At 43.9% G+C, this 18,560-nt stretch overlaps 1 protein-coding gene across 1 annotated transcript in view; it reads left to right on the top strand.

Annotated features, from left to right (window-relative positions):
* The window catches only part of arhgap5 (Rho GTPase activating protein 5), a 57,193-nt gene that overhangs the window by 28,229 nt on the left and 10,404 nt on the right, over positions 1-18,560 (top strand). Inside the window, exons 4-5 of the mRNA XM_086151877.1 lie at positions 13,647-13,724; positions 17,632-17,763. Of these exons, the coding sequence (XP_086008003.1) occupies positions 13,647-13,724; positions 17,632-17,763 (210 nt within the window). The remainder of the gene's footprint in view (positions 1-13,646; positions 13,725-17,631; positions 17,764-18,560) is intronic.

Raw genomic sequence — 18,560 nt, 5'->3', positions numbered from 1 at the left:
GGCTCTGTCTGTTGGAGACAATCAGCTTGTCCTTCGACTTCTTTGACATTTTGTATAAAACTGACGTGAACTTGAGGCTGTAGATTTGTCACCACATGTTGATTGGATCATTTTTTTAAACAAGATATTAAAAGGTAATTATTTAAGTTAACCCCTTTTTTGCAATTATATTCCCATGGTGATTCAAATACAGTTTTTTAGTCAAGTTTATTTTTTATCTTCATGCTTTCAGCGCTTTCGCCAGGTCGCTATATCTGACATGCATCTTTCATTTTCTCCTGTCACGTGATCACCAACTTTCCATTTCCTTTTTGAAGCACTTCTTGCTTTATGCTTGTGCTCCTCAGCTGGTTGACTGGTTGAGTGTGTGTGTCCTGATCCGCTATGTAGATGTGTATGTGTTTGACAGCAGCTGCAGTCAAACCTGAGGCCTGAGGTTTGATGGTTGGTTGAATTTTTTAACCACCAGCTGAGGCATAGAGAGATGGTGCAGCTGTTTGTGTCGCCTGTGGTTTCTGAACAGATAATGTGTGTGTGTGTGTGTGTGTGTGTGTGTGTGTGTGTGTGTGTGTGTGTGTGTGTGTGTGTGTGTGTGTGTGTGTGTGTGTGTGTGTGTGTGTGTGTGTGTGTGTGTGCGCGCGCGCGCGCGCGCACATTTGAGGCACAGGGCGTATTTGTGGTGACCGTGGAAGCACTGAGGTCAGGTTATGTCTGTGCGGTTGCCGCCAATAACAGCACAAACATGTTTGTAAGTGTGTATTTGGGAAAAGATAAAGAAGCCTGACGCTTCTCCCAAAGTTTATTCCTTGTCATTCTTTTTCTAAAAATTGCTTAATAAAAAAACAAAATATTTCTTGACTGACAAAATGACTTGAAATGTATTTTCAAAACGACTTGAAAATTGGACAACTGACATGCAATTTACACGTATCCCACAAAGGGGCCACCATTCAGATAAAAGCATAATTATTAATCTCCTGATTGAATTTGAATTATTTTAAATTATTTAGACTATTGACCAGTTACCACTTTCCTTGCCACCTCTAATGATATTTGAAATAAGGCAGCAGTTATTGGTCATTTATGTCATGAATGTTCAGATGGACCTTTGCAGAAAATACAGAGCGTAAAAATATGTCCCCTTTCAATTAGACATTTTGGACTCCCTCAATCGTCTCCCTCAATCTTTAGTTTCTCTCCAGTGAGGAACCACAGCGAGGATTAGATTAAGAAGATTGGTTACGGCCCCTGAACGTGTGTATGTGTGTGGGTGTGTGGGTGTGTGCGTGTGTCTTTTGTTTGAGTGAACAGTACAGTATTAAAGTCTTGTCTGATAGCAACTAATGTGAAGGCACTGGACAGTTTGAGCCAGGCTGGGGGCTTATGTGATGTGTGTGTGTGTGTGTGTGTGTGTGCATAGAGTGAGCAGTGTAGCAACAGAGACGAAAAAGGGCGAGTAATGCCACCTGGCTGGGAGGCAGTCATCTGGTCTAATGGGGTTTGTGTGTGTCTGTGTGAATCAGACCAGCCCAATATTAGTTTTGCTTCAAAAAAGACCCCCCCCCCCCCCGTTCTCCTCCCTCCCCTCTGACACCGGGTCTGCAAACATGCCGAATGCCACACAAACGCACCAGTTAAATATCCAGCAGAGAATAAGTCGTCCTGCTCGCCTCCAAGACAGAAATGGCTTTATTGTCCCATACAGTTCTACATAGAGCACAACATCAATGAAATTTGACCACTGCGTTTAACCCATCATGGATGAACCAAGAGCAGAAGGCAGCTAAAGAACAGCACCAGGGGAGCAGTTAGGGGTTCAGTGTATTGCTCAACAACACTTCGACAAGCTAGGAGGAGCGAGGAATCAAACCGGGGATGTTCCGTCCCAAGGACAAAGGCCCTAAATTCTGCACCATGCCACGTGAAGGGAAATGGCTCTCTTGGTGTTTTTAGTATTTATCAGAGATGAAAGAAAGGCAACGCTTGTCTGATTGGACTAACAAAAACACACTTGCACACAGACTGGTCTTTCCTTAGAAAAATTGAAGTGGCACTTATAGGACATTTATATAAATTCTTTGCAGTAAGAACTTTGCTTTTTACTTTGACTTTCTTGTCTTAAATACTTTCTGCGTATTATAAGAACAAGCCTTTTGCAGGAAGGGTACCTTGTATACTGTAGCTTCAGGAGGCTGATTCCTCCCAATGGGGCAGATAAAAATACAGAATAACATAACAGGCATTTAAAAAGAGTCCAGCCCCTCTTGAGAGGCCTGGTTCTGGACCCCAAGCTGTGCGCCAAGGTGAGTCCAATTACATCTAGTTGGAATCTCAGCTTCGCGCACCAGCTCGGGCTCCTTCCCCGCCAGAGGTGACATTCCATGTTCCAAGAGCCAGCTCCTCTAGCCAAGGAGCAGACCGCCAAGGCCCCCCGTTCCGACTCACACTACACCCAACCCCCTTGGCTCTTCCTGTGGGTGGCGAGCCCAGGGGAAGAGGGACCCATGTTGTTCCTTCGGGGTGTGCCCGGCCAAGCCCCATGGGTTAAGACCCGGCCACCAGACGTTCGCCGCTGAGCCCCGTCCCCGGGCCTGGCCCGGGGGGCCCCAGTTACCTGCATCTGGCCAAGAGAAAACTGGGTCCAATGATTTTTCTTCTTCATGGGAGGTCTGCAGAGCTACACTTCTTCTGGTCTCTCACCTGGGACCTGTTTGCCTTGGGTGACCATTCCAGGGGCATAAAGCCCCTGGCAACATAGCTCCCAGGATCACTGGGACACCCAAACCCCTCCACCACGGTAAGATGGCAGCTCATGGAGGGAAGTCTCTGCTTTTTGCACATGATGTGGTTCTGTTGGCTTCATCAGGCCACGATCTCTAGCTCTCACTGGAATGGTTCGCAGCAGAGTGTGAAGCGGCCGGGATGAGGATCAGCACCTCCAAATCCTAGACCATGGTGCTCAATTGGAAAAGGGTGGAATGCCCACTCCGTGTTGCGGAAGAGGCGCTGCCCCAAGTGGAGGAGTTCAAGTATCTCAGGGTCTTGTTCACAAGTGAGGGAAGGATGGAGCGGAAAATCGACAGACGGAGACCGACTGCACCGGTCTGTCGTGGTTTGGAGGGAGCTGAGCCAAAAGGTGAAGCTCTCACCCGTTGTTTTACGTTCCCACCCTCACCTATGGTCACCAGCTAAGGGTAGTGACAGAAAAAATGAGATCGCGGATACAAGCGGCCAAAATGAGTTTCCTCCTCAGGGTGGCCGTAATCTCCCTTAGAGATAGGGTGAAAAGTTCAGTCCTCCGGGAGGAGCTTGGAGTAGAGCCGCAGCTCCTCCACATAGAGAGGAGTCAGATGAGGTGGCTCGGGCATCTGGTAGGGATGCCTCTTGGACGACTCCCAGGGGAGGTATTCTGGGCATGTCCATTTGGGAGGAGGTTGCGGGGAAGATCCTTGACACGCTGGAGAAATTGTGTCTCCGGGCTTGCCTGTGAACCTCTTGGGATCCCCCCAGGGGAGCTGGACCATGTGGCGTGGGAGATCTTTGCCTCTCTGCCCCAGCTACTGCCCCAGAGACTCAACTCCGGATTAGCGGGAGAAGATGGATGGATGGATGGATGGATGGATGGATGGATGGATGGATGGATGGATGGATGGATAACAGAATTTGATGGAAATCCCTGAGTATAGAAAATAAATAGCAAATAAATTGTCAATAAAATGAAATAAGGAAAAGCAACAGCCCCCCAAAATGGGTTCTACAACACTGAGATAAAAATAATAATGAGCCATAAAAGGGACGTTATGTGATAGAAGAAAGTTCCTCAAGTTGCTAAGGAAAAAGTTTTTAAATGAAGGCATTCATTGAGTAGGCAGTGAATTGATCCACTGTGGACAGCAAAGTAAGTGTCATTGTACAAGGAAACAGGTTTACAGGCTGTTCATTGAGACAAACACTTTGAATCTTGGATCTAAAATAATGTGCCACATAAAGTCAGATATATCTTAATAACTTAAAAAGGAATGCAATTATCCCATTTTTTTGTAAAAAATAATTTATATTGCATATTTCAATTTTTTCACAATCAGTAAACCATTTAAAGTACAACGTAAGATTATCTTTCAATTTTTTTTAATATTATTATTGATTCAATCATTTTGTTGAAATAAATTTTCAGGTATTTTTCCCCAATATTACCACTTATTTCCCTGTGAGCCAGAGGGATTTAACCAGACATTGCACTCAGGACTCACCGCAGTTCACACTGGAACCTATCCAGACATCTACTGACGACGTGTGTGTGTGTGTGTGTGCGTGTGGGTGTGTGGGTGTGTGTGTGTGGGTGTGTGGGTGTGTGTGTGGGTGGGTGGGGGTGGGGGGTCGATAGAGACTGCGCACACGCACACACACGACATTTCTGATGAAGGTCTCTGGAGGACATTTAGTCAGCCATGTTTTATGGCACATGGTGCCACCTCACTTTCTCATCACTTCTCTTTCATTTGGCTTCATCTTTTCATCCTCACCTCCCCACCCTCTTCCCTCCCTCCTCACTCTTTCTCTCCGTCTTCCTCTTGTCGCCTCCCCTCTTTCGTCAAACACAGGATAAAACAGGAGGTGTTACCTCTCTCTTTTCTGTCTGCAGTAATTCTTCACTTTATCATTTCCCTGTATAGTTGTATCCTTCCATCCTCACCTCTCCTCCCTTCTTCATTCCATCCTCCCTTCCTTTGCCTAATATTTTTACTCTCATTCTCTCAATCCCCACCTCTCATCTGATACCTTTCTTCAGTCTCTCCTCTGTCTTTCCTCACCCTTCTCCCTACATCCTGACTTTATCTCTCTTCTTCATCCTCTCTTCCATGCCAAAACGATGTGTGTGTGTGTCTGCACGCACAAGATGTGTGTGTGACCTAGTTTGTCAATTTCTGCCTGAAAAGTTGTGTGTGTTCGGCTTTCGTGGCAGTGATTCATTAATCCTGCTGAAGTTGTGGTTACAGGGATTTAATCTAGCTCGTCTGAGAAAAACACACCTCCGCACCTCCTTTCTCCTTCCACTGTCAACCTTCACCAGCCTTTAGCGTCACATCTTTAGAAAGAAGCCACCATGCGGCAGCACTTCTCAAGCACCAACCAAAAAAATACTCTTGAGTCAAAGAGGAGTCACATGGACAGGGAGCTGGAGGACGGGAAGAAGCAGGAGGGTCAGGAGGACAGGGAGGAGGAGGAGACAGCTGGAGGACAGGGAGGGAAATCACAGGAAGACAAAATCTAGGAAGACAGGGAGTAGGAGGGGGTGGAGGAAGATACTATCTATCTTTATGTGTTTTTTTTTTTTAAACATAATAGGAATCGAGAAAGAAGAATATGGGGACAGAGATGCATGAACACAGGGAGAGACCGACATAATCACGAAAGGACAAGAACCACGGGACAGACACACAATAACGCTTTACGTTTTCAGAACAGAAAGTAAATAAACTGGGATCATAGATCGTAGATCTTCAGTATCTAGTACAAAAAACATCTCACCAGCCTGTGTGTGTGTGTCTGGATCTTGTTACACAAGGTACCCCTGTATTAAATTATGCGTGTGCGCACACACACACACACACACACACACACACACACACACACATACGCATGCGCGCACACACGCACACACACTACACACCTTGTAGCCTGGCTATTGATTTATATTGACCCCATGGTTGTGTGGAGGGCTGGTCATTAAATTAACACACCGATGGAGGAACAGATGACTCCACCAGAAAAGTACTCTGCACTTTGTATCTGTGTGTGTGTGTGTGTGTGTGTGTGTGTGTGTGTGTGTGTGTGTGTGTGTGTGTGTGTGTGTGTGTGTGTGTGTGTGTGTGTGTGTGTGTGTGTGTGTGTGTGTGTGTGGGAGTGGGCAGACAAAGAAAGTGCTCACCTCAGGTCATTAGCTGCACACATGAACCCGCAGTGTTTCACAATCACTTCCAGACCTGAAAGTGCAGCTCGTTTCTCATTCCTGAGGCAGAGGATTGTGGGAAAATCTGCACCAGGCCTCCTTGGGGAAAAGCAGCACTTTCACCTGCACATTCATCTTCCTTATGGGAATCGACGGACGTGAATATGTCGTTTCCAGTTTTATAATGAGACCTGAATCTCATGGAGAAAGTGGAGCATGAGGGCTGGGATCTGCTGATGTGGTGATAAGGAGCAGTGTATGTGTGTGTGTGTGTTTAACAAACACAATTTGAGAAAAGGAGATAAGAACTTAATTTATTTAACCAGATTCAGGTCTAAATTTGTCTGTGCTCGGAAGTGCAGGGTGACACATCCCTTTGGTTTGGCTTCAAGTTCAAACCTGCAGCTTCTGGATGCTGTATTTCTATACATGAACCTGGGAGGACATCTCTTTTTTTACTTTCTGTGTTCATCATTACTGATATTATGCATCTTAGGGTGTATAACAATACACTGACACTTGGCCACAGGTGGTTTTCTTTTGAAACTCCTCAGCAATTCAGTGTCATTGTTTTAAGGGCAGAAGTTTGAAAAATGTTTGCTTTATGAATTAAATTAATTATCGTCTAAACATGTAACATGTCATTTGTAACTCCTATTAGCTGGTCTGATTACCTGATTACATTTCCATTTTGACGTCAATGGAAATGCTGTGCAAATTTTTTGAGATTCCAGTTTGTGTGGCAGGTTTAGACTGACATGTTCTGATTAAACTGATTGCACCAGTTCAGTCATAAGTCAGACCTTGGCATCTAGCTCAGAGAAATTTAAGATATTCAAATCAATTTGGAAAATTCCATTGGAAAATTGAATTTTCCAATGGTTTTTCTTTTGGTTTTGGAATTTAAGGACTCTTGAAAATGTTCATTTTCTGTCAGGTCATTTGTGTCCATTTTCTCTCATTGTTGAGCGTAGGCTGCGCTTTACTGCAGCACAATCTCCATTAAATGAATTCGGTATCAGCATTTTTCTGAAAGTAAGACTGAAATAAAATTGTCACCATGATGCACTTTAGGAGAGAAAAATAATTTAAGCCCCGGCCTGTGATAAGTTTTTACAAACTGACTCGGTGGTCTCCTAGATATTTTTCCATCACAGCTAAAGAAAATGGGCGTTTGAGCAACGATAAGAGGAATCTGAGGAACTTGAGCTATGGGTTTGTTTTTCTTCTTCTCTGTTCTAATAATCAGCAGAGATGAAACCAGTTTCAGGGTGTAATAGCACAAGCATCCACGTTCTGCTCTCACTGTATGTTTCACATGCTGTTGGTAATTGTAAGGGAAAGTGTTGACACCGGAGAGTGTTTTTACACTCAGACCTCTTTATCCTCAATATGATTATCTCAGTCTGTCAACACCTGAAAGTCCTTAGCTTAATGGGAATGTTGTGTCACAGCTCATCTATTTATGTGACCTGAGTCAGTGGCACACCCACCCCTGACAATCCCTGTCAGACATGTCACTGATCAGGCTGAGGTCAGAGGTCACCTCACACCATGTTTGAGGGCAATGTGCTATGAAGCTGAGTGCTAAGCAGCTCTAAAATAAAAAAAATTTAAAAAGTTATCTTCAACTCAGTAACACACTGTCCAAAAGGTCACGACATCCAGGCTATGTTGTAAACTTTTCGCTGTTTTTTTTAACTTGCGTTGCTTCTTGAGGTCCCATATATGAATATGTGTTTATGATGAGCTGCCATACACATATAGTAAACTAATATTTAGGGTTTTTTTTTGTCCTCCCAAGTAAATCCTATTTTCAGTGGCTGCCAGGGCAGTTTTGATTGTCAGGACCCAGTTATGCCCCTCAGGACCTCACAAAGTTCACAGCACCCAGATTTTCAATACTGACATTTAATACTTTTTCACAGCCCTGCAAGGTTTCAGCGCAGGGGCGATATTTTCAAAAAGACACTGCACCCAGTGGTGTGTCATCTGGAAGAAAAGTAGATAAGGATACTTGGCGGTGGAGTGCTGGAGTATATACAGAGAAAGAGGTTAGCAAAGAAGAGATGGGACACTGAAGAGAAAAGACAATAGTACAGGGAGATGCAGTGCAAGGTAAAGACAGGTAGCAAAGGCCAAACAAAGGGGGTATGATGACTTGTATGCTAAATTGAAGAGTAAGGATGAAGAGAGTGATTCATACATGTTGGCAAAACTGAGAAGTATAGGTAAAAAGGTTTGTACATCAGGTTTGGGTAATCAAGGATCGAGAGGAAAATGTATTGACAGATACTAGAAGAGTGATGGGAAGATGGAAACGGATTTGAAGACCTGATGAAAGAGGACAATGGAAGACTGGTAAGGATAGAAGAGGTGTCTGTTGTGGAGCACAAAGTAGAGATTAGTGAAAGTGAAGTAAGGAGAGCATTGAAGAGGATGAAGAGTGGAAAGACAGTTGGTCCTGATGATATACCTATGGAAGTGTGGAAGTGTATTGGAGAGAAAGTGTTAGAGTTTCTGGTCAGATTATTCAACAGGATCTTAAAGAGTGAGAAGATGCCTGAGGAATGCAATAGTGTGATGGGGCCCATTTTTAGGAATAAGGGGGGATGTGCAGAATTGCAGTAGCTATAGAGGGATAAAGTTATGAGCCATGCAATGAAGTTATGGGAAAGAAAAGTGGAAACTAGACTGAGAGCAGAAGTCAGCATTTGTGAGCACCAGTATGGTTTCATGCTAGAAAGATTACTACCGATGCAGTATTTGCTTTGAGATTGCTTATAAGGGAGGTACCGAGAAGGTCAGAGGGAGCTACATTGTGCCTTTGTAGACCTAGAAAGATATACGACAGGATCCAGAGAGATGAACTGTTGTTGTATAAAGAAGTCTGGACTGGCACAGATGTATGTTAGACTGGTGCAAGACATTTATGCAGGATGAGTGACAGTAGTGAAGGTGTTTTTGGTGTCACAGAGAAGTTCAAGGTGGAGGTTAGACGACATCAGGGATCAACTCTGAGCCCCTTCTTGTTTGCAGTGGTGATGGACAGGCTACCGGAGGAGATTAGAAAGGAATCTCCATGGTCAATGATGTTTGCAGATGATGTGATCTGTAGCGAGAGCAGGGAACAGGTGAAGGAAAGTCTCAAAAGTTGGAGGTATGCTCTTAAAGGAGGGGAATAAAGGTTAGTCAGAACAAGACAGAATACATGTGTGTGAATGAGAGGGACCCAGTTGGAACGATGACGCTACAAGGAGTTGAGATGATGGGGTTGAAGGATTTTAAGTACTTATGGGCAACAGCCTGGGGCAATGGAGAGTGTGGAAAATAGGAAAAAAATATGTTAAAGCAGATTGAACCGGTGGAAAAAGTGTCAGGGTCACTATATAATAGAATAATACCAGCCAGAATGAAAGGAAATGTGTAGAGGACCGTGAGACCAGCAATGCTGTATGGTTTTGGAGACAGTGGCATTGAAGAATAGCTTGAGGTAGCAGAAATGAAGATGTTTAGGTTCTTTAGAGGAGTCACAAGGATGAATAGGAGCAGGAATGAGTCTGTCAGAAGGACAGCATATGTGCGATGTTTTGGAGATAAGGTCAAAGAAGACAGACTGAGATGGTTTGGCCATGTACAGAAGAAGGACAGTGAATATATTGTTAGAAGAATGCTGGGATTGGAGCTGCCATGCAGGAATTTTAGAGGGACCCCAAAGAGAAGATTTATGGATGTAGTGAAGTTACTTGGTGTGAGAGAAGAGGATACAGAGAACATGATGAGATGGAAGAGCTGGATGCGCTGCTGCATCCCTTGAAGGTAAAAGCCTGAAGGAAAAGGTGCTGTGCTCTTTGTCGGGTCATAAAGGTAAAATCGATGACATGCTTGATGTTAAAGGTAAAGAGGAGATGTTCTCTTGACAGATGATGAAAACATCAAGTAAATCCTCTCTTAGGCCCTGCTGTTTGGAAGGTGTCAACCTGCACATGGAACTCACCTTGTGCTCACACAGCTGTCACTCCAGGACGCTTCTCTTAACCGACAGACTGATGAAGTCCCTCCAGCCCAGAGACAGCACAGCTCATATGCTATGCTTAAAGTTTAAACTGCAAGCTATAAGAAAAAACAGTAAATGATGGCCACACACCTATTGATTATGAAATCTAACATGAATACGCACATCCAGGTGATGGCCACAGGCGAACACTGGCAGGACAGGGTTTACTTTAGCTGCTGGTGTTTGCAACAATGTGCTGCCAGTGTTGTGTAGCTAACCTTTGACCTTGTCATGCCCACTGTCCTGGAACTTCAGTTGACAGCTAACGTCTTCGTTGCTGTCACTGATGTTAAATGGAACACGGGACATCAGTGATTCTTTAGATTTGCTGAGTTTCCCTCATCATTGAGCGAGCTTGCATATTTGATTTCAAGTTTGTTTGTTTTTTTCAGTGTCCCAATGTTTAACCTGGCTTTCAGCTAGTCAAGAACATGCAATGTCTTTCTGATGCTCAACTGACATCTGATGCAGCTTCCCAGAGTTGGGGTTGGGGGGTCATGTGATGATTTCCCAGTGGAAGGATAAGGCACCGCAGCCCCTCTGTGATTCACTTACTGATATGATGACGGTCTCAGTCCAGGAGCTCCAACCTGCAGCTCCAACAGAGGCACCGGCTCAATTACTCATGCAGTGTAAAAATAGACTGTCATTGACTTTCACTCATTGCATCGCTTCCTGCTCCCTCCACCCCCAGCTGATGGTTGTCACAGTGATACAGTATCAGAGAGAGAGAGACAGTTCAGGTATCAGGATATTAGATCAGATCTCAGCAGGATGAGTCTTATCAAGATTCTAGCATGCAAACATGAGCTACAAACTTCCTGTGTGCATGTGAGCGTGCGTGTGTGCGTGCGTGCATGCATGCGTGTACCTGTGTGCGCTACATCCTGTTGAGCATCAATGACAGGGTTTAATCAAATAGAGTAAGAGTTAGCGATGCTGCATTTTGTTACCCATGTAAGAATCAGTAATTGTGACGTCCATGTGCGCAGTAAATGACTTGGCTCAATAGCAGTTGAACCAAATGCTTAGTAACCTGAGGTCAACTCTGACCAACTTCTGTGAACCACAAGAAGAAATGCCTTTATTATCACATATAGCACAACATCATTGAAATTTGACCACTGCATTTAACCCATCATGGATGCACCATAAGCAGAGGGCAGCTAAGGAACAGCGCCAGGGGTTCAGTGTCTTGCTCAACTACACTTCAACAGGCTAGGAGAAGCCAGAAGTCGAACCAAGAATGTGTGGTTCAGAGGGCAACTGCTCTAACCCTCTGCGCCACACCAACCCTAATAACTGGTAACTGGTTTTGTATGGCTTGCGGTGTAGATGATCAAAACCAGAAGCCGCAACATAGTCACATCTATCCTCCGAGGATTGAAAGATTTTAGTTTTTTTTTTTTTTGTCGTGGTTGACAGTGATTGAGTCTAAGCATTCAATCTGGTCTGAAGATATCAGAAATATTTGATAAAAACTATTTAAAATGAATAAAGAAGAAACGGCCTATAAACAAAAATAAATAAATCTTAAAAAACAGGAAGAAGAAATCACCCCAAAATTATGAGAAATAACAGAAAAAAAACAAGATTAAAAAACAACCCAATTAGGAACTGTTTATAAACAGAGGAAATGGTCCAAGAAATTAAAGGCAGAGATGAGCGATGAATGATGGAACATCATAAAGGATCAGCTGTAAATAAATAACTGCGCTGTAACATACAGCAGCACAAAGGATTTAAAGTCACTCGCCCGCAGGTTTGTGAGCTCGTGGATTCTGCTGACGCTGAGACACGTGCTGCACACACACAAACACATGCACACCGACATATGCACGTACACACACACACACACACACACACACACACACACACACACATGAAGTGGGTCGAGTGGCTTGCTGATTAGACTGAGGTCATTTAGCAAAAACGCTGCTTTCCACAGATTCCTGTTAATGTAAGCGTTAAGCCAAAGTGCTCCCAAACACACGCTCACACACATACACACACACACACACACACACACACACACAGTCAAACAGGCTCAGAAATACACCCAGACATCAATTGACGCTCACACTTAACAAGGTTTACTTGAATCCATTAAATCTGTATTTACATAATACTGTCTGTTTTACAGCCTCTGCAGGGACAACACACACACACACACACACACACACACACACGCACACACATGCACACACACACAACAAACACAGAGGCATGTGTACTGCAGTGTGGATGACCTTGTAGCAGCGACTGAGCAGAATTACAGCTTGTATGGATGGCATGTGTTTAACTCTGTGCGTGTGTTCATGCATGCGCCCGCGCGTTCGCGTTCGTGCGTGTAGTTCCATCACTCCTGCAGCCAGAACACACATTAAATCTCTAATTAAGACTCTTTGCCTCCACATGTGCTGCCTTCAGACCAGCTAACACTCCTTGTGAAACATACACACACACACAAACACACCCTGATGACAGTTTTTGCTTTAATCGGTGGATTGAATTTTAGATCCAGCAAAAAGCAAGCAAAAAACACAAATACAATTTGCAACTGTCCTTTTTTTATTTGGCTGTGAGCAGATTCACTTAAAACCTGCTACAGTCTAAATGAGCAAGAAATCATCACAAATGAAATCCTAGGGCAATCCTCTGATCTACCAGAAACCAGCTGACAGTTGGGAAGAAATTTACCAAAAAATCTGTAGAAGATTACCTTAAACAAGGAAAAAAGTAATGGCCGTCTGTTCAAACATCTTCTGGTGGTAACATTCAGCCAGTCCAGCTATCATGGAAATATTTCTGCAAGATCTGACAAGGTGGCGTTTTGTCACAAGATGAGCTGCATGCTACCCAACCGCCTAACACCCCCTTTCCGTTTTCTCTGGGGGACCAGAAATGAAATTGTGCCTGCTGCAGAGGAATCTGTTTGAATTATGTAAATGGAAGCTACTTTGCTGCCTTCACCTCTTGGATCAAACTCCTTCTTCTCTGTGTGCTTTATAAGTTATGGGCTGCCGGAGGCTGCTGACCATGTGGCACGGGGACCCACTGTCTCAGCCCTTGGATTTGTCCAATTCTTAACCGTTTCCATTTCTTACGAAAGTTTCAACCCTGCCACCAATTTTAAAGACAAACAAAATGATCATTATCCAAGCAGCAAAGCCAAAATAACATCCGACAGGGGACAAGGCGCTGCTGCAGAGGCTTTTTCTGGAAACCTGTGAACTGACTGTTGTGTTGATTCCAGCAAAAATGAAAAAAGAGCAAAATGTGGTTGGATAAAAGCCACTGTTCAGTCTTTTGACCCACTTTTAACATTCTCAAGAAATAAGCAAGAAACCACTAATAAAATGATCATGAATGACCCAAAAAGAAAGAAATCACCTCAAAAGCCATGGGAAATAAGCATTTTCTTACAATCTGCTGGAAATTAACAAGAAAATGCAAATATAATATAACATTTTTCAATAATTGAAAATCAGCATGAAATTCCGGGAAAGTCCGCAAGAAATGACCTCTAAATCTGCTAGAATTTCACATAATGTATGATGAGTGTGTGACGCCAGCCTTTGTCCCCGAGTGAACAGCGATGCAGTCAGAATATTAATGAGCCCTGTTTTTGTCTGGCAGGTCTCACCACCGAAGGCTTGTACCGGGTCAGCGGGAACAAGACGGACCAGGACAACATCCAGAAACAGTTTGATCAAGGTACCAACTCACTCCGACGACTGAACGACGTGTGTGTGGGAATCTGCTACCCAAAGCAGTGAAAATTCCTTTATAATTACAGATTTAGAAAATGAGTTAACCTACCAACTCATCCTGATAAAAAACAATAAATATATATACAATAGAATAGAATACAAGCTTTACTGTCATCGTACAGCCATGCAATGAAATCTGAGATGCATAATAGATAATTTCAGAAACAAATTCAATGATTTCAATTGAAAGGGAAACATTTTCTGAAGAGAGAAAAAATTGACAGAGCAACAAATTAACTTCAGATCAAGAAAAAACACAGAAGAAAATTTTCAGGGTCTGAATCTGATGTTTGCTTTGAATAATTTTTATAATTGTGTTTTTTTTTTTTTTTTTTTGCATTTAGCCTGAATTATGTGCTAAAACTGACTTGGTCAGGAAGAATGTTTTCATTCTACATAAAAATCATCAGTTTAGTATCAGAGAAATACTTGAAAATCCACCCCCAAAATTTTCTTTTTTTTTTGGAATGCAGCAAAAAAACAAACAAACCAAATTATTTGAGCAATTATCATAAAACATGTCAGGAACCGTCTGAAATTGAGTAAGAAATCACCTAAATAGGTAAGACGTCACAAAAAATCTTTTTAATGCTGAAATTGGGCAAGTTATTACCAAATAATGGCCAAGACAATTATAAGGAAATTAGCGAGAAGTTTAAAAAAATTGGCAAAAAAAATCAGGGAGAACATATATTTTTCCCAGAAAGTGGACAAGAGAGCCAAGAAGAGGCAGGTGCCCTGCTGCTGGGCCACGTGTCGGCAGGATCCTGCTCCTCAGTGAAAAACACATTTAGAGATAATTAGCTCTAGTGTTAATAAGGGAGGAAGAACTGAGGGCTGGAACCCTCTCAATTTCCAGGAAAATGGATGAAGATGAGTCATGTGAGTGTGGATTCAGACTTACCATGCTTGTGTCTTGTCTGCTTATGAGCATGGGTCCTGATTTACAGCTTTTCAGGTGGCAGTCCTGGATCAAGACTCTGTGACTATTAAAACCAACAAACAAACAAATATGGTTGTAGATTTAGAATTACCAGACTTGTGATCATGTTAAAATTCAGATGTTGGTTTTGACACTTCTTTGATAATTCACATTCTTTTCATCCTCTTTATTCCCCTTTTTCTTCAGTAAACTCACTTGATTGTTTTCCAATGTATCAGTGTCATGAGTTAATTATAACTTTTTTGCCTCAGAATGTTTTAAATTTGAAAAATCATCTCAAACATAATGATGAATAAGCAGAGAATAAAATTACTTGAAAAACAATCATATTAAACCATGGCATCTTCCAGACTTTATCTGAGAATTTACAAGATATTACGTTAAAAATTGGCTTGAAAATACTTCCCAGTATCGGGTGAACACACGCCATGGTTATCATTGGGCTTTATGTCTCTGCACCCATGTCTCGTCTCCATTGTTACCAAGGAGTCCGGCTGTCAGTCAGATGGGGTGTGATGGCTGTGGCCTTTCCTCAGGGTTCTGTCCTCTTTCCGCCATGTCCTGTTGTCACTCAGCCATTTCGGTGTTGCCACCGCTCTGCTGGTTTCTCCTCGGCAAGTCAGATTCTCCTCCTAAGTTGCCACACCGAGGAGGACCCTAATTATGTATTCTCACTGAAATGTAACCCACAAAAAAAAGACGAAGATATAACTGTCATAACTGCTCATCCGAAATCCTGCTACAGGGGCAGTAGACGGAGCAAGGAGGCCCAGACTTGCCCCTCCCCAGCCACATGCTCCAGCGGGGATCCCAAGGCTTTCCTAGGCCAGCCTAGAGACATAGCATATCCAGCATATCCTGGGTCTTCCCTGTGGCCTCCTCCCAAATGGACATGCCCAGGATACCTCCCCCCGGGAGGCGTCCAGAAGGCATCCTGACCAGATGCCCGAACCACCTCATCTGACTCCTCTACGTGGAGGAGCAGCAGCTCTACTCCGAGCTCCTCCCGGATGACCGAACGTCTCACCCCATCTCAATGGGAGAGTCCAGCCACCCTGCGGAGAAAGCTCATTTTGACTGCTTGTATTCGTGATCTCGTTCTTTCGGTCACTACCCACAGCTCGTGACCATAGGGGAGACTAAGAACATAGATCGACCGGTAAATTGAGAGCTTCGCCTTTTGGCTCAACTCAGGTACAGAGTCTGCATCACTGGAGATGCTGCTCTGATGCGCCTGTTGATTTCATGCTCTATCCTTCCCTCACTGACTTGTGAACAAGACCCCAAGATACTTGAACTCCTCCACTTGGGGCAGGAACTCTTCACTGACCTGGAGTGGGCACTCCACCTGTTTGAACACCATGGTCTTGAATTTGGAGGTGCTGATCCTCATCCCGACCACTTCGCATTTGGCTGTGAATCACTCCAGTGAGAGCTGGAGATAATGGACTGATAAAGCCAACAGAACCACATCATCTGCAAAAGCAGAGACTTGATCCTGTGGCCACCAAACCAAATCCCATTGACGCCCTGCCTGTGCCTAGAAATTATGTCCATAAAAAGTTATGAATAGAATCAGTGACAAAAGGCTGCCCTGGTAGAGTCCAACTCTCACTGGAAACGAGTTTGACTTTGAACCGGCAATGTGGACCAAGCTCTGACACCAGTCATACAGGAACTGGACAGCCCATATATCAGGGTTCGGTACCCCATATTCCTGGCGCACCCCCCATAGGATTGCCCCTTGGACTCAGTCAAATGCCTTCTCCTGATCCACAAAACACATGTGGACTGGTTGAGCAAACTCCCATGCTCCCTCGAGGACCCCGCTGAGGATATAGAGCAGGTCCACTGTTCCACGACCAGGACGAAAACCGCATTGCTCCTCCTGGATCCGAGGGTCAACGACCTCTTGAGCACTTCTGAATAGACCTTATCAGGGAGGCTGGGGAGTGTCATCCCCCTGTAATTGGAGCACATCCTCCGAACCCCCTTTTTTAAAAAACGGGGATCACCACCCCTTCTGCCAGTCCAGGGTCACTATCCCCAATGGCCATACAATGCTCCAGAAGCATGTCACCCAGGAGAGCCCTACAACATCCAGAGCCTTGTGGAACCCAGGGCGAACCTCATCTGCCCCTGGGGCCCTGCTACTGAAGAGATTTTGACTGCTTCAGCAACTTTAGCTCTGGAAATTGGTGTGTCCTATTTCGGGACACATGCCTATTTAAATAGGTGATTCAATGGGATTTAGGAGGTCTCAGAAGTATTCTCTCTATCTGTCAGCTGCCTCTGGAACCCCACAGGCCAAAAATCCCCGATAGGACCCCTATTTCAGTTTGATAGCCTCACTTACCGCTGAGGTCCACCAGCTGATTCGAGGGTTGCTGCCCCAATAGGCGCCGACCACCTTACGGCCGAAGCTCTTGTTGGTAGCCTTGACAATGTAAGCATGGAACATGGCCTATTCAGAATCAATGTCCCCAGGGGCCCTTGGGACATGGTTGCAGCTCTGCTGACAGGGGGCTCTGCCAGACGTTCCCAGCAGACACTCACGTTACACTTGTGAGCCGTGTGTTTGAAAAAGGGTAAAGAACTTAAATAAAAACTTCCACGATTTTTACCTGAGAATATTTCTGGAATTTCACAGAAGTATGAGCAATACTTGCTAAAAATTTACAGGACCTTAAAAATGATCCAATAAACTTACAAAGAACGAGAAGGATTTGAGAAAATCCTAAAATTAAAAGGGTTTTCTGTAGCCAGATTTTCCAGAAAAATTGATGATTTCAGTCGATGCTGTCGAAAAATTGAGGATGCCGCCTGATTTATACCTCATAGAAAAAATACTAGTGGTCTGTTACAAAAGTTATCTGGTTTTAAGTATTAACATTGTGTGTGTGTTCAGATCACAGTATAGACTTCGTGGTAATGGACGTGGCAGTGAACGCAGCAGCCGGCGCGCTGAAGGCTTTCTTTGCTGATTTGCCCGACCCCTTGATCCCCTACAGTCTACACCCGGAGCTGGTGGAGGCTGCAAGTAAGACACACACACACACACACACACACACACACACACACACACACACACACAAACAGATTAATAACCAGGTCAATCAATTGGTCTGTTTTCTTGTTGTACAGATTTATTTTATATCTTATATTTTAAACCACAATTGGACCAAAAAGAGTAGATTCACCCTCTCCAGTAGTTCCCTGTGTTATAAATGAATACGTCACTAATCACATTTCATAAATCCCAGCGATGCTGCAGGCCAGAGCCGTCACAGCAATATTTTCCTCTGCCTCTCAAAAACTACATGTCTTCTGTCTGAGGAGCTGGAGAATTAGGAAAAAGTTCATTCGTACTTTTCTTGCTGTGAGGATGGAGCATGCACAATGTGTGGTTTCTCTGTAGCTCATTCGAACACAACTATTGCATTGTAATAACAAACGTTACAGCATTTCATCTTTAAAGAAAAATAAGACACAGGATAGGAATCAAGAAATATTTCAACTACTATCTATTTTAAGAATTTCCTCTCCTTTCGGCTTTCCTTCAGGGTTTGCCACAGCGAATCAACCTTCTCCATCTAACCCTAGTCTCTCCATCCTCCTCTCTCACATAAACTGCCTTCATATCCTCTACATCCCCTACATCCATAAATCTTCTCTTTGGTCTTCCTCTGGACCTCTTGCCTGGCATCTCTAATTCCAGCATCTGTCTACCAATATATTCACTCTCCCTCTGTACATGACCGAACTATCTCAATCTGGCTTCTCTGACCTTCTCCACAATATCTAACATGTGCTATTCCTCTGATAGACTTATCCCTG

This window comes from Fistularia commersonii, chromosome 1, assembly GCF_037954325.1.
Source record: "Fistularia commersonii isolate RoL2024-O1a breed Wild chromosome 1, RoL_Fcom_v1.0, whole genome shotgun sequence".
NCBI classification, from domain to species: domain Eukaryota; kingdom Metazoa; phylum Chordata; class Actinopteri; order Syngnathiformes; family Fistulariidae; genus Fistularia; species Fistularia commersonii.
This window is presented reverse-complemented; position numbering and strand designations above follow the sequence as displayed.